The sequence below is a fragment of the Coloeus monedula genome (assembly GCF_965178545.1).
Source record: "Coloeus monedula genome assembly, chromosome: 15".
Taxonomy (NCBI): domain Eukaryota; kingdom Metazoa; phylum Chordata; class Aves; order Passeriformes; family Corvidae; genus Coloeus; species Coloeus monedula.
In genome coordinates this window covers 9904663-9920676 of record NC_138795.1, presented here as the reverse complement: position 1 = coordinate 9920676, position 16014 = coordinate 9904663, and the positions used below count along the sequence as shown (strand labels likewise).

General features: G+C 40.6%; 1 protein-coding gene across 1 annotated transcript; it reads right to left on the bottom strand.

Annotated features, from left to right (window-relative positions):
* Positions 1 to 223: 223 nt before the first annotated feature.
* On the bottom strand, positions 224 to 15808 carry PPP2CA (protein phosphatase 2 catalytic subunit alpha). Its single transcript, XM_082291241.1, has 7 exons — positions 15502 to 15808; positions 4278 to 4487; positions 3588 to 3761; positions 3318 to 3407; positions 2870 to 3031; positions 2001 to 2119; positions 224 to 1262 (listed from the first exon to the last, which is right to left on the bottom strand). The coding sequence occupies exons 1-7, from the start codon at positions 15601 to 15603 to the stop codon at positions 1190 to 1192; spliced, it is 930 nt and encodes a 309-aa protein (XP_082147367.1). The 5' UTR covers positions 15604 to 15808; the 3' UTR covers positions 224 to 1189.
* Positions 15809 to 16014: the final 206 nt, after the last annotated feature.

Genomic DNA, 16014 nt, shown 5'->3' with positions numbered 1-16014 from the left:
AGAAAGGAAATATTTAAACAGAAGTTAACATAAACCATGTACCACTATTTTTCAGAATGGAAGCTTGGGCAAATACACATAGTACTAAACTTCAAGTTGTTTCCTTTAATATTTAGAAAACTGGTTTTATTCTTAGTTTTTCAGAAAAATGATTTTAAGTATTAGCACCTACATTGTAAATGACTCAAACTTAGATTTACAGTTGAAATAAAGCCACACACAATCAATTAAGTGATCCTATATTCTTCCATTTCTGAGTATTTCAGAGGAGCACCAAGAGGGAAAGAGCAACATGTGAGTAACCAGCAAGCTGTTCTCAGCTGTGAGACACAGGCCCAGGCACCTTCCTGGGACAGGATTCAAAAGTCAGAGTTTTCCAGCACACTCCGTATCACCTCAGTTTTAGTTATTTTTAAGGTGGAAATTTCTATACAAGTTTATAAAACCCATCCAGCTACACGTTAGTTTATTAAACCACAGTTGACCTGAGATGCAATTAGAATTTTGACATTTTTCCATACTTAGTTCACAAGTTTATTATGAAAAACACTGCAGCTCTGTCCTGCAGTAACATTGTTTTACAGAAAAAAACAGTTCTGTTCAAAGTAATTCACTATCCTTGGACAATTACAAGGGACAATATGGTAGGGCAGAGTGGAAAAGGGAACTGAGTGCAGACAAAAAAAATAATCAATACAATTAAATTAAACAGTATTCCCTGAAAATAAAACAAACAAACAGTTTCAGAACAAATATGAGGCCTTGGTACTTATTTTAAAAATGTTCTTTAAGCTTCAATGATTGTTTGCTGCTACCCTTATCTACAGTCATGCTGAATAAAGCTATAGCTAAATGGAAAGTTAAATGTATTCACGAGGTGTTAATGTCTACATCTTATTATTTGCAGTCTCTCAGAGAAAGCAAAAGTAACTACAAATAGCGCTATGCCAGAAACTGGTTTCTTGACCAACAATGTTGCTTCAGCATGCAATGAACTGATTCATTCTAAAGTGGTCACAGTTGTTGACGACAAGAGGCTTTGTATTGAATATGGCACGTCTTTTGGTCCATGTGAAAACAAAGTTTGAATGTTAAATATTTTCTGACACTTTGGAGTTACTGTTGCTCTTCCCATTTTCTTTAGGTCAACATATGGTTCATGGCAATACTGTACAGGTCTAAAATCTCTTTACAGGAAGTAGTCTGGGGTGCGACGAGTAACATGCGGTTCACCTCTGCGTGGTGCCGGGTCAAACTGCAAACTGAAGAGCACAGACATCAATGAAAACACAAGACCTCAGCTTACATTCACATATGTTCTAGCTATGAATTTACAGTGGTTTAATACAGGTGAATCTTTGCAAGTTTCATCAACCAAGTTAAGTATTCTAGAATAAGTGTTACAGCTCTTCCACTCCTATTAGTATGTATTTATAACCATCGCATTTTAAATTCCTCTTACCATGAAGGTCTGGAGAGAAATTAATTTTAGCTTTAAGACTCAAACTGGTCAAACTTTAGTCTCTATTTAGAAAGGTAAAGTCTCCAGTTATTATCAAAGAGGGCAGTTTGCACAGTGCTTTTGCATCATTTACTAGTTAAGTTGCTGCTGCAGTAGTTAATTAGAAATCTCATTCAAAAAGCTGACACCCCAACATCTGAAGAATTCAAAGATTCCCAAAGTCTCCTGCCCGAGACCAACAGGAAGGCATTACCTTAGATGTGACAGATTACTCCTGCTCTCAAATCACATCCCTTCACAGTAATTCATTAAAATCCAGGTAATTATACAAAACAAAAATGAGGAGTCTCACTTTAATCTGACAGAGAAGATCTCAACAGCAACTGTTCCAGAGGCTTGACTCCAAGACTAACCCAACAATTCCATATTCACTCCACCTCCCAGAAGCATAGAGGGGAAAAAAACCCCATACTTTAACACAATTAAGTGGTATTTTAAAATCACAGGCAATGTAATTCTCATTTTTAAACATACTTACAAGGAGTATTTTAGAGTATCATCAAGTTCCATAATTGCAGCCTGGTTGCCACAACGGTAACAATAGTTTGGAGCACTGAAAATTGTTACTACATTCCGATCATGGCACCAGTTGTACCCCTGGAGGAAGAAAAAAATAATTATGACAACCAAGTGCACGTACCCCATGTAACCACCTGACTAGAAACCAATCTTTTAATGCACACAGCTCTAAGTGGCATTTATAGGGTTATTTTAAATAAATTTAAGGCCGTGTCTTTTTTTCCTTCTGGAGAGAGAAAGGGTAAAGGAATTTTGGCCATCATAGGGTGCCTCCTACTAGTAAATATGAGCTAGATATTAAAAAAAAAAAAACAAGAAACAAACCACCTAGCAAGATTTCTCCATTGCATTAACATTAAATAGTTAAAACAGCAATTCTGAAGTACACAGTACTCTGAACCTTCAACTGTGATCACCAAAACCAGAATCCAGACACACATTTAAAAATCTGAACTGCTAGGAATAACTAGAGGCCAAGAACAAAAGCATACATCCAAGCTAAAAAGAAAAAATACACCTTTTTTTTTCAAGGAACACATATTTTAAAACCTTTTTATCTACACAGAAATGCAATACCACATCTAGTACCAAAGCCTGATTTGGGATATTACTGTAAATTTTCAGGAAAACAAGGCCAAAATAAAGGTTATTCCACTGTCAAACTCCTTTAGTAGCACATGAATACTGTCAAGCTCAAGTCTCTGGAAGCCTCTCAGCTGGATCATCAGTTGTCACAGCAGCAAATGCACATCCCTGACACACAGAGCATGGAATAATCAGACCAAGGACACAATCCAAAGTTTGAACACACAGGCTGTCCCTGCTCACCTCCATTACCAACTGATGAGCTCTTGAAACCAACGTAAGGCCATTAGCATGGTTAAAGGTTTCTGAAATATCCTGTCCAAATGTGTAACCTGCACCTCGAGGAGAAATTCCCCAGCCACCACGATCATCTGGATCTGACCATAGCAAATCACACATTGGACCCTGTAAGAGACGTAGATAGATGATGTTTCAGAGGTGAAGTGCAAAGAACCCGAACCCAACAAAACCACAAAAAACTTGCACACAAACCACCCCTGCACAGCGCTTTGAAAAGTATGTTTCTTTCTTTAAGCAAGGAGATGCCCCTCATTTTTCCTTTAAAAAATCCAGAACAGGAAGACAGGCACTTTAATATTGCTAAGTTGATCTGAATTTCATTTTCAGCCTGTGAACTCAACCCCCCAGTACATACTGAATCATCAATCTCATTGGCTTAGAAAAAAAGTACCTCATGGGGAACTTCCTGCAAGCGATCGAGTGCTCTGATGTGATCCAGTGTATCTATAGATGGAGAGAGGCCACCATGTAGACAGAAAATCTGCAAGAGTTAACATACATGAAGTTTATTTGCATTAATCAGTGCAGTTAGAACAGTTTAGAATAAATGATTAGGAGAAAATCTGCATGAGATTCCCTTAAAGATGAGAACTGACAGAATGCAGTGTTAAGAGCTCCCTTTACAACAAAAAACATTCAACTTTGTCAAATGTCAACATACCTGGCCATCCACCAAGGCAGTTAGAGGCAAGTAATCAAAAAGGTCTGTAAAGTATTTCCAAACATTTGCATTTCCGTATTTCCTTAAACATTCATCATAGAAACCATAAACTTGCGTGATTTGCCTGCTTTCATGGTTCCCTCGAAGAATTGTGATACGTTCACGGTAACGGACCTAAACAGAACAGTTTATTTTAGAGCACCAATGAGTAACTCTTCCCCAGAACAGAATTTGCACTTTTCATTCTCTGCCACACGTCAATAAAGCAATCAAAACCAAACCCTTCTGAAGATTCAATTATAACCTTTGAGGTAAAAAAAAGGAATAATTTATTGAAATCTTCAACTGCCAAATACTTTTGAGATTAATTACAAGTTGTATTTATTATTACTAGTGGACTTCACTACACCTGTGCATTAAGCTGATCTCTCCAAGCAGATTCTTAAATTGCTACTTAGTCAAGTAATAAATAAACTCAACACTCATTTTAGATAAAGCTCAGGCTTGCACCTGAACATGAATTTTTTTTAAGAAGTGACTTAGAAAACTAAGACAGCCAAGAAGTCAGTTTTGGTACCTCTAATACCAATGCATTGTTATGCATTATGAAAATCATAATAGATATTAAGTGTAGTCAGGATAGTAATGATATATTTTACACTAAACTGTACAGCTGAGAAGAAAAGTTACCTTAAGAGCTACAAGCAATGTGACTGTTTCAACTGAGTAATATCCTCTGTCAACATAGTCCCCCATAAACAAATAGTTTGTGTCTGGTGATTTGCCTCCAATTCTGAAAAGTTCCATGAGGTCGTGAAATTGTCCATGGACATCTCCACAGACTGTGACTGGACATCGCACTTCTTGTACATTGGATTCTTTTGTCAAAATTTCTTTAGCCTATAAAACAAAACAGCACATAAATTGTGAGTTTGTCTATTAACAGTCGTTTTATTCAAAACACACTCTACGACTTCCAACTCTGCTACCTGCTCTCTTTAGGACCTCTTGTCCCTTCCTTCTCTGAAGCACTTAAGGTAAACGTTTTTTTATTTAAAACAGCATTTTGCTTTATGAAACCTTGTACAAGTAATTAGTAGTTGAGTAGCTTTTTTCCCTCCTTAAGGATGGTATCTTAAGTAAAACTTCAGACTTTCTACAAAAATGGTTCTGTGAGGCATAAAACAATGATCATTGCTACTGCAACTTAAGAAGTTTTTAAGTATTTTGAAAAATTAAATCTAAACATCCTGCCAACATCTTACCTCTCAGCGCACAAACTCAGACATGGTCAAAACACTACCAACACTCTGGCACCCATTTGTACAAACATCTTCAACCTACCTGCAAGGGGCAGGGAGTCCTGCATGAAGCAGAATGAAAAAAACATCCACAGGTACCAGCAATTACAGAGCAAGTCATTACCTGCGCAAGCTTTCTCAACAAGTTTTGTGATTAAACACAAACATCAAGTTGTGTCTTTATTAACCAAAGCTGGGTAAGATCTTTGTCATCACCCTTTTTTTCCAAAAAAATTGTGTTATATATATAAGTTGCAGACAAAGGTAATTTGTATGAAGAAGCACAGGCTAAATATAGCACCAGAAAGATAATTTTGAAATAATGCAAGACAGTTGTTACAGTTTGTTCTCAGAACAGTCACCAGACACATGCCACAATGATTTGCTAAATCAAGACAGTATTAGAAATATAAATAGTAATGAGTTTACTAGTTACCATCTACAAAGATTTCCCTGTTTTTCAATAGTCAATGCTCCTATTCAAAAAGGATCCTTTTTTACCTCATTACCTCCGTTACAAGAGAATATATAAAAACTATATTCCATTCTATAATCCAAGTTGTCTACAAGACAGTGGCTGACACTCCCACCCAAAAGTGGTCTCACTGTCCCCACATATCATCCTGGCTGACCACCACAGTCACCACTTCAAACAGAAGCAACATGTAAGTTTAACGATGGAAAATTCATTAAATTCAATGTTTCATTCAACACTGCAAAGAAATGCAAAAATGCAGCGTGGTTAAGCACCCTGCACAACACAAAGCTTTAGATGTCACTCTGCAGACATATTTACATCAAAAGTCAGTCTCATATGACAGTTTCCACATACAGTGTGCTCAGTACTAAAGATAGGTCATTCCTGGCTTGTGGTTGATGCTAAAAGTGCAGATTTATTTTAAGACAGCCTGACTTGAGTTAATTTTAACGCAGTGACACTCACCGGATGTTTTGAAGGTGTTTTAACAGCCTTAGCCTCTTCTAATACTCTCTTACATTAGAAGCATTAGCCAGCTTAATTCTCCTTTTGACAGAGAACATCACAGATGCTTACAGCACTTCGATATTAAAAAAAAACCTGCTCTTTAATTAGAATGTTTCTACCACTGGATTTTCTTAACACACTTGAAGCACTGCACAAAGAATGCAGCATTCATTTTTCATCAAAGGTATGCAGCGTTTGTGCTGAGAATGGCAGAGTTCTCAGCAACTGAGTTGTTGCTTCCTCAGTTTCTGAGATATTAAATCACTCAGATACGCACATGACCAAAAACACAGAGAAGTCAGATAGCTACTCTGATGGAAAACGACTGTTCCAGGTCAACTTGCAAAACAGCAACCTCTGCTTAAATCCTGCAGTGGAGGAATGCTGGTGCAGGGATTCCAACATTTCCATGTTCTAAAACCAGCTCCATGCAACACTGTGTTAGGAACTGCTTAGTTCATTTACAGTCTTATGTCCCACAGCATTAGAAGTGGCACAACCTCAAGTGCTTAAACACTCTACTTGGCTCTACAAATGAGCTTCAGCAGAGCTGAAGATAGAAAAAACAACATCCTGAAAACAAGCCACCAACAAGCAGTCTACTATATCCCAACTTCCACATTAAATGAATTCCTATATAAAGGTAAAGGGAAAAAAAAAAAAAAAAAAAAAAAACAACCAAGGATTTTTAATATACTGTAACACAATACAAACACAAGTTGGTAAGACAACATTACATTTAATGCTATAATTTCACAATGGTAAGAAATCACTAATACTACCCCTACAGTATCTGTGCCCCTGACCTTGTACTGGATCAAACACAGCCCTGTGAACTCCACCTGGTTCCACTCCCTCTTTTTATTGATTCTTTTATCGAGATCCATGATCTCTGCTGCTTACTCACCACATCACACAACTCCCTCCCCCCACCCATCCTCCCCTCCAACAAATGCACTTCCCACCAGCAGCTCTCCTACACTTCCTCACAGAGAGGAAGCAGTAGAGCACTCTTCAGCATCCTTCAGTAGAAGGTGGAAAACTCCTTGATCCAACCACCTGACAAAGGAGAACTAGGTAAGACACACACACACACCACCCCTTGAACTTCAAAAACCCAGTGACCTATTGCCACAAAGAATAATAGTGCAACACTGCAGTATTTTGACATCAACATTTTGAAACATCCAGGCTTCACTGCCTATCATCAGGATAAACAATTACAAAATTCATAAACAGATTCTCTTGAGTACTTACTAACTCTTTGGTATCTCTGCCTTTTTTCAGTTCTTAACAATTCTTACCATTAAGACAGCCCTGAACTTCTCTACACCTCCAACACTTAATTAATCTTTTTTACATAGTAGAATACCACCACAAGTCAAACTTCTGTGGTGTGGGGTACTTAACTTAAGCAAAAACTTGTTATCAACAACCTACTATATTACAGTTGTAAGACCTCGCCTCTGAATCAGTTTATTTTTTCAGCACTACACTCACATTTCAAAATAAAATGCAGATACAGAATAAGACTGCAAAGAAAACATTACTTCAAGTTGATAAATGCTAATTTTACAGCCAATTACCAATAAAGTCTAATGCAGAAAAAACACACAGCTGTGAGACAGTTAAACAAGAAGAGTATAAGAACCACCAAGTGCAATGCTGCCATAAACAAACACTGTCATAAACACAGAGGTGGAAAGTTACATATTTTACTCAGAACAATCTCAAAGTTCAAACAATATGCACGTATCAAATACATTTCAGTTTAGTCATAGTGACTGGAATTCATTCCGACTTGATACTGGCTTACTCAGTCATTTCACTGTGAAGAGAAGACTTGTATAATCCAAAACTCAACAAGAATAAAACCAATATTGGTTTAAACACACAAGAAAACAACCAATTTTCACTTTTTTATAAAGAGTAGCACAATAAAAAGCACAACCTAGTACTTAAGAATTAAACCATACCTGGCCTGTTGCACATCATCTAAAGGCCCAGCTTAACAGTACCAAGCTGCTTTGGTGCCTCTGCTTACAAAGCACATCTCAGCAAAAAGCTGTTCTTAAAATGGAAAGATCAGCTTCATCATTTTAAGACAGTACAAGATCCAAGTGTATGAACTACCATGGATGAGAGTTTTGAAAAGATGACTATTAACATTACTACCATATGATTTTTCAGATCCTCAGTTTATTTAATGAGATGCAGTGGTTGTATGCATGCAAACATCTCTCTTACTTCCCCTGCTCCCTCCATATATTTTTATCCTATATGCCACAAATTAAGGCTCAGAGTCAAGTGCCATAAAAGCCATAACCCATCCATATTACTTCCTCAACTCACTCTGTGCTGAGGATAAGCAAGCTTCCCTCATGAGCAGCATACATCATCAGCGTTGGCTCACAGAAATAATTTCCAGTGGTCCATTTCTGCAAAGTCCTCTGAATTAATCTGTACCCAAATTCCTCTGTTTCCAGAATATACCAGATATTTCTTAATTACTCCAACCTCTTCTTAGGCCCCCAAATTCTAGCACGAGCTCTGACATTCTAGCATGAGCTCAGCCCAATTATCTACCCTGAAAAATTCTGGGCCACATAAAAGAAAATGACAAGACCCAAACCAAACAGTAAACATCACTGTGTCTGTGTAGAATTCAATGCTTGAAGCAGCACTATGAAGCACTCATCAAAAGATTACCACTAACTCAGTAAAGGAAATACAACCACTATTTTAATTAGACAACACAGCTCCAAAGTCATGGTTGCAGATGGTAACATGTCATTCTTGGCAGACCAGAATTCACACCTGCAGCCCACCATGCTGTCTAGTAAAGTATGTAATGAGAAACATCCACTGTAACCAAGAAATAGTTATTTGTAGTTACCATAAAGATATTTTGATGAGGTTGAAGACTTCGACCACACCCATAATTTCCTGTCACTAAGGTGCACAGGATGTGACTAAAGACACAATGATCAGCTAATTAGGATGAATACTGGCTTTAGCTGTCCAAATATCATGACCTGGAAGAGATTCCAGTTCTAAGCAAAGTCATCCATTACAGTCAGCAATTCTTCTGCAGAGTCAATGCTTTTCAGTTTAAAGGTTTCCCCCGCTCCTTACATGGGGAGGAAAGAGAGCAGGTTCAGACAAGAGATGGGCTCATTTTTTAAAGCAGAAGTGTTTTCATTCACTGTCTTACATTTTAAACAAAATTAGATAAATGAAGCCTCCAATAAAACCCTTCTGTGAAGGGGGCATGGCAGTCAGATTACACATGACACAAATGGGAAACTGATTTATGCTGAACTCCACAATCCACTAAGGAGTTCAATGTGAATGTATAAGTAGGAGCAAAATTAAAATACAAACCTCCCCAGTGACTTTTAATTATTTAGTATTCCAAAGTAAGTAAAACCAGGATTTCCATCCACAAAAAAGTCTGAGCTGCAAAATAGTCTTTTGCTGGGACAGAAGATGATACATCTGCTTTCTCTCTGGATTTGTGACAAGCACCTACACCTTCATTTCTAATCTCTTCTGTTCGGTGAGAAGAGAGACCAGTTTAAATAGAAGATCTTAGCCAACCAAAAGAGCAATCCCAATGCCAGGACTGCTGTAAGATTAAATAAGACAACCACTTTCCTTTGTCTCCTGTAAATTCTAGATGATCTACAAGAAAGCATGCAAGCAGCAAACTTCTGCCAAATAACCCTCTCTACCTTACAAAAGGACTGACACCATTCAAACTTTGATAGTCCCCTCAACATTTCCATTTGAAAAGATCAGTCTTACACACTCAGTAACTGATGAGTGTTCTTTCCCTCAGAAGCAAATCTGCAAGAAGGGGGAAAGGGTATTTATCCAGCAGTAGTTGACAAGAGCAGTGGGGATAGGAACAGGATCTTCTGAAAGAACTCGATGTCATTATTTTGCTTCACACAAAAGATCTTAGTATCTTTAATTTTAAATTGAAGAAAAATAATCTAGAAAAATCTTTTTTAAAAAACATAAGAAGGCAAATAACTCAAGAACCTTTATGCCTCCCTTGCCTCGTGGGAGTTCCAAGATGACAGCAATGCAGGAAGCTGACCACTTACAGGGATGTTTTTCAGTCCTGTCTGTAGAACAAGCTGTATTCATTTTGAATCATTCAAGTTGTTAAAAGAAATAGGCTAAACCTACTCCCAAACTAGTTATGCCTGATATCCACAAGTCCAGCTTCATGCAATGAACTAGAAGTTCTCAACCCTTTTGTTCCAGTAACTCCAACATAGCTTGGCAGTCATGCTACAGGTCAGGATACCAGTTGGAGGATGGCATGTCAAAACTCAAGAAAAAGTTTAGAGCCGACCAGCAAGCATGAAACACCTGTATTGGAAGGCATGTTCAAGACATTCAGCAGAAATCCTGGAGACCTGGCTACCGAGTAATTGAGCTCCAACATTCATTCTTTAGTCAGGAATAGACTTTTTCCAGCTTAATATATACTACCTGAAGAAAAACAACTAACAACAGCATTATTGAATACAGGTCTAGTGTTTAAGGGTCCCTAAGCAAGGGTGAAAATTCAATCCCTGCTCCTCTGATTCCCCTCACACAGATCTGTTGTACGAGGCCTTGTGAACTCCTGCCAGACAGGACTGGGTTTTGTGCTGGGCAAGGCAACCCAGATGAGTAACTGAAAATGTCTCAGAAGCAATCAGAGCAGCACTGTCATCACATCTGAGGAGGCAACAGCCTTAGCACAGGTAGATTTGGAAGAGGACATCAGTCTTGCAGCCACATCCATATCTTCAGCCTTAAACTGGTAGAACTCAAGTAGGAACTCGCTCTGACTTAGGAGTGCTTACTGCTGTTAGTTTAAGCTATGCCCAAAACAATAGAAGTATCTTTCACTCCTACTTGATCACAACTAATGCTGCAATTAAAAAGCAAAAAACCAAACCCAAACATCTTACTGCCAGCACAACTCAATTTTTACAGGATTTACTAGAATTGAAAAAAAAAACAAACAAGAAAAAACCCAGAAAGCTGCTGATGCTACAATCAGCGGCACATTCAAGACTGAATTTTCATATGCACATCAAGATGTTCTATGTAAATCTGGACTAGGTGAGAAGGCTGGTGAGGTTGACACTTCAAATGCCTTCTGTGGAAAGAGATAATTTCCATTTTACATTATCAACCACAATAAAAGAAAAAAAGCACTCAAAACCCAAACCAAAACAAAATCCACCAGAAAAAAAAAAAAAAACAAAACAAATCCATCACAACAAATCAGAACACTGGGCATGAAAATACTTTTTTTTTTTTTTAAAGTGTTCCAGAATAATCTAAAACACAGTTATTTAAATGTTACAATAGGCTTTGTACACTATACTCGTAACTCTTCAGAGACAGAAGGTGCAACTACATGGCCCCATCAGTGACCCAATCCCTGGGAAAGTTCAACAAAGAAGCCCTAAGCCACTCTCTGGTCTCCCAGAGCCCCTTGAACAGCTACGGAGGGGCCCTCCTGCCGTTGGCAGCAGAGCTCCCTTGCTACAGAATCCAGAAGCCAGTGCAGTGCTAAGGCAGAACTGCAATGCTGCACATTCCTCTTCTGCCAGGGCCAGGGGTGGAGGGACACAGAACCTGCCCAATACACAGCCCACCACACAGGGTACACCACACTCTCCACTACCTGGGAATTCTGTTGGGGCACGTTTCTTGGCTGATTTACAGCAAGTTCAGACAGGAACACTAATTTTCCCAATCATCTTAGTCTGAAGAATAGTTAGTTACACATGATGGATATGGGAATGCAAAAGCTAGCTAATGAAAAAGCCCTTGCAAATGCAACTGGAAACAGTTTAAAACATTCACTCCTGGCCAAAAGTAATCCGCTAAGAAAGATAACTCCTGAACAGCAGAGAAGTAGAAGGGAACATGTGCCTCTGTCTGAAAAAGAAGTCGGGCAGACAATTCAGCTTAAAACACAGGAGTGAGAGCCACAAAACATGTAAGTTCTATACATTAGAGGAACTGAACCTTGATTGCAGAGGCTTTAGTTTCATTAGTAACATACTTGTCCTCTCAGAATTAAGTCACTTAACATAAGCTAAATGAGTTTGAGCAACTCACACAGCCGCAGTGGATATAAGCATGTTTGGTTAGAGAACCCCTAACTTGGAAGATCAGGTGCTAAAGTCAAAATTCTGCAACAGGAAAAAAATTATAAAAATACACCATGAACAAGCTACTTACCAGAGGACAGTATGGCCTGGAAACATATTTACACTATGAATATTAGCACTGGTGACAAATCAAAAAGCAGATGTAACCAATATCATTGTTACAGATCAAAAACTGCAGAAGTCAAAGCTTGAATCAAGGCTCCTTGAATGCCTTTACCAGTATCAGCCCTTCACTTAGTTTACAGTATTTTGTCTAGCAGCACTGTCCATTCAAAGGTGTTTAACTAGCAATTCAAGAACCCTGAACACTCTACACAGTATATATGACCAAATAGTCATCTCTCTCTCCAAAAACTGGATGCCATACTGAAACTCACTAATTATGGAGTAGTGTTTTCAAGAGAGTGACTCTGACATCTCTGCCTCCACCTGCACTAGATACCTTCCGCAATAACCAAAATATACGCTATCCAAAAATTCACCTCACTCCTTTGTGCAAATTTAGACTGTCATCCCACCTTCCTGAGCAATGTACCACACCCTAGCTCCTGTGATAAAGGGCATCTACACACAGACGAGACAAGACCATTTCCCTCTACCCTCACAATGTATGAAAAAGAAACTTTAAACCAGCATCCTTTCATTCAAAATGGCCAGTGGAAAAACTCTCACCTGGCAATAAAGGACTTTCTTTCTCCTCTGCCAATAAACAATTCAGCACTAACAGGACAAACACTGCTGACATGTAACTGGACTGGGTATATTTTGACCACTTCTTTAGAACTTGCTCTTCTCAAGTGCTGAAGCAAAGCACACCCAATTGGTCACTCAACTGATGTAACATTAAATACAGAGCACGTACTAAGCCTAGAATAATTTAACTGCTACTCAAGAGGTTGATTATTTCAAATCATCTGTGAAGTATAATGTATTATTCATGGTTACAAATTATTTCTAGACTTCAAAGATGTTTCTCCCCAGTTCCCACCACCACCACCCAGGTAACCCGGCTCAGTGAAAGACACACCAAGAAAGTAACTGGGATGCACAAATGGCCACACAATTACTGTGTTTGTAAAAAGCTGTTATGTTCTTCAGGTATCAATACTGAAATACAAGAAAGCCGTTAGGCTTGTCCTTATTAGAGAGGCACCAGCCTGCACACACAAAGCCCCAGCAGATCAAGAAATACTCGTCAGGGAGATCATCCAATCAAACAGTGTTATCAGGAAAAAGCCCTTGAATTTTTTTTGATTGTTTATTTTAACTAGCCCTAGCTACAATTCAGTGTGGTGAAGAACAGTTTATACCTAGTAGGGTCCTCATCTGTCCTTTGGAACAATAGCTGTATTTGACACTGTCTTTAAGCCATTTATGCAAAAACAGCCTTTTGGTGTGGTTACATCCACAAAACTACTTAAACAGTCCAAACAAAGCACAACCCAGAGAGATTTCTGAGAGTCGGTGCTGGGAGCATGGGAACACATTAAAGCAAGTGCTGTCCTTCAGCAGGAAGGTGCAGAACTCAGCTCACACCCCACTTCCATGAACACAGCAGAGACAAAATGGAAAACTCGGACATCAAGGGCCTACTTCCAATTCCTTGCCTCAGCAACCATGAAGAAACTTAATTACTCCTAGCAGAAAGTCCAAGTAAATCCACCTGTAGTTACCAGCAACAAATCAATTTTCCCTAACATCACCAGCCCCTTGGCTGAACTCTGCACAGTGCTGACCACACACCCAGCACACAGAAGGAACTGTCACCCTACCCAGAGCTCACAGCCACCCAACTCAGCCAACATGAAGGCTGCTGCTAAATGACATCGTTCGGGTAGATTTTGCTCTCACGTTCTCATAGCCTCTCATCTCAACACACATTAGTCAGACAAAGTTTTCTTTTATTTTTTCATTTACCATTATCTCGGTGAGGAGCGTTACACATTTATCCATAAATACAGCTCATTTCTATTCTCCACTGGAAAAAAATGAAAATGTCATCTTGTGCAACACTGATGACTGGGACTACTGTATCTCCTGTAAGGAATTTCTAGTTGTATGCTTGCTCCTCACTGAACCAAAACCCCCAGCATACTGCAAGCTTTTTGTACATCCCTCATGGTCCTGCAAGTTACCATACAGCCCCACAAAATGAGGCCATATGCACCCACTCCTGTGGGATTCAGGACTCAATACCCATCAGTTTATAAACAACGGCAAGTGAAATACTTGCCTCTCGCACAAAGCAATACAAGGAAGAAGCTGGACCACTGTCATTGGAGACGCACATGGAAATAGCCAGGCAGTGACATTGCCACTTGCTTGCAACACCGTTTAAAATACACAGCCTGGATCAAATGGAAACAATGTTGAGTTGCTGGCATACAAGTGAACTAAAATCTATATTGGAGCAAAAGCCTGTCTGGCCAAAAGCACTGCAAGTTCTTTACTAAGATCATAGACAGTCCTCTTGAAACAATTTGCTTCCAAAACAACCCGATGTAGTATTTGAAGGCATGATTCCAATTTTAAAATATTCTAAGTACTTTCTGTGGCAAGTACATCAATAACTTCATGTATTCGTTAATATCCACTTCCCAAACAACTCACAAATATTCCATCTTCTAGTCTAGAAATACAGAATACATAAAACCTTCACTAGTAAAAAAAACCCAAAAAAACAAAAAACCCAACAACAACCACCCTCAACTATTAAGTTACAACCAGAACTAGAATTCAACTGGAAAATGCCTCTGGATGCTACCAGAACAACATTTTCCTTAATTTCCAAAACGCAATCTATCCTGACTTGGCCTTACAACCTTTCTAAGCTACAAACGTCTCAATCGACACATTGCTCTGTAACACCCACGCCTCAACATTTTCAAACCATCACCACGAAAATATATAGTTATATGGGATCTCGAATGTTTATTCTGTGAATTTCGTGCAACCCAGAACCTTATTGAGGGAAGCCAAAACCTCAAAGGAAATTTACCCTTCAATTAGCTATAAACATGTCTGTGGTTATTCATATCATGAAAAAAAAAAAAAAAAAATCACAACAGCAGCTCTTCATCGCTTGTAATTTCCAAACGCTTACCGCAACCTTTTATTTCCACTGTAATAACTCACGCTTTTGGGGGCTGATTTAACATTTTAACCGGGGGGTCTCTCGGGGGTCTCTCCCGAGGATCCATCACGGCCGCGACGCCATTTTAGGAGGCGCTGAGCGAACGGGAGGCGGAGCCGAGGCTCCAGCACAGCCGAGGGGCCGCGGCTCGCCCGGCCCCGGCTCCCGGCCCGCTCCCCCCGCCGGGCCGCGCCGAGCCCCCGGCCCGCCCGAGGGCCCCGCGCCCGCCCGGCTGAGCGGCACCACCCCCGCCGGCAGCTCTCTGCCCGGCCCCGCCGCCTCCCCGCAGCCCCTCGCGCCTCACCTTCTCGCAGAGGCTCTTCACCTGCCCCTCGGACAGCTGCTTGCACTCGTTGAGCTGCTCCACCCACTGGTCGAGCTCCTTGGTGAAGACCTTCTCCTCCATCCCGCTCTCCCCTTCCTCCTCCTCCTCCTCCTCCTCTCCGGCTGCTGCTGCTGCCGCCGCACCGCCCCGCGGGCCCCTGCGATCCGCGCTCCCCACAGCGGCGGCGGCCGCGACGCGTCAGGGCGGGCGAGCGCGGGGAGAGGGCGGCCCGGGGCGCTCCGGCTGCGGCAGCGCTGCCGCTCCTCACTCCGCACCGTGTAATGGCCGCCGCTGCTGACGTCACCGCCCCGGCCCCACCGCGGGGAGGGGGACGCCGCGGGAGCCGACGACGCGTGCGCGGCGCCAGGGCGGGGCCGCGAGTGCGCTCTGAGGGGAGGGGGCGGTTGAGGGCAGTGACCTCGCGTCCGCCCGGGGAGCGAGGGGTGGGCGTGCTCCGTGCCGGTCCTTGTTCCCGGTTCTGCTCCTGGCCCG

Excerpts from the sequence above, each read along its gene's own strand:
- PPP2CA (XM_082291241.1), bottom strand. The coding sequence starts at position 15,603 with ATGGAGGAGAAGGTCTTCACCAAGGAGCTCGACCAGTGGGTGGAGCAG. Across the intron at positions 4,488-15,501 it reads TGAAGAGCCTCTGCGAGAAG|GCTAAAGAAATTTTGACAAA; the intron begins GTGAGGCGCGAG and ends TTTGTTTTATAG. Across the intron at positions 1,263-2,000 it reads GATACTCTAAAATACTCCTT|TTTGCAGTTTGACCCGGCAC; the intron begins GTAAGTATGTTT and ends TGTGCTCTTCAG.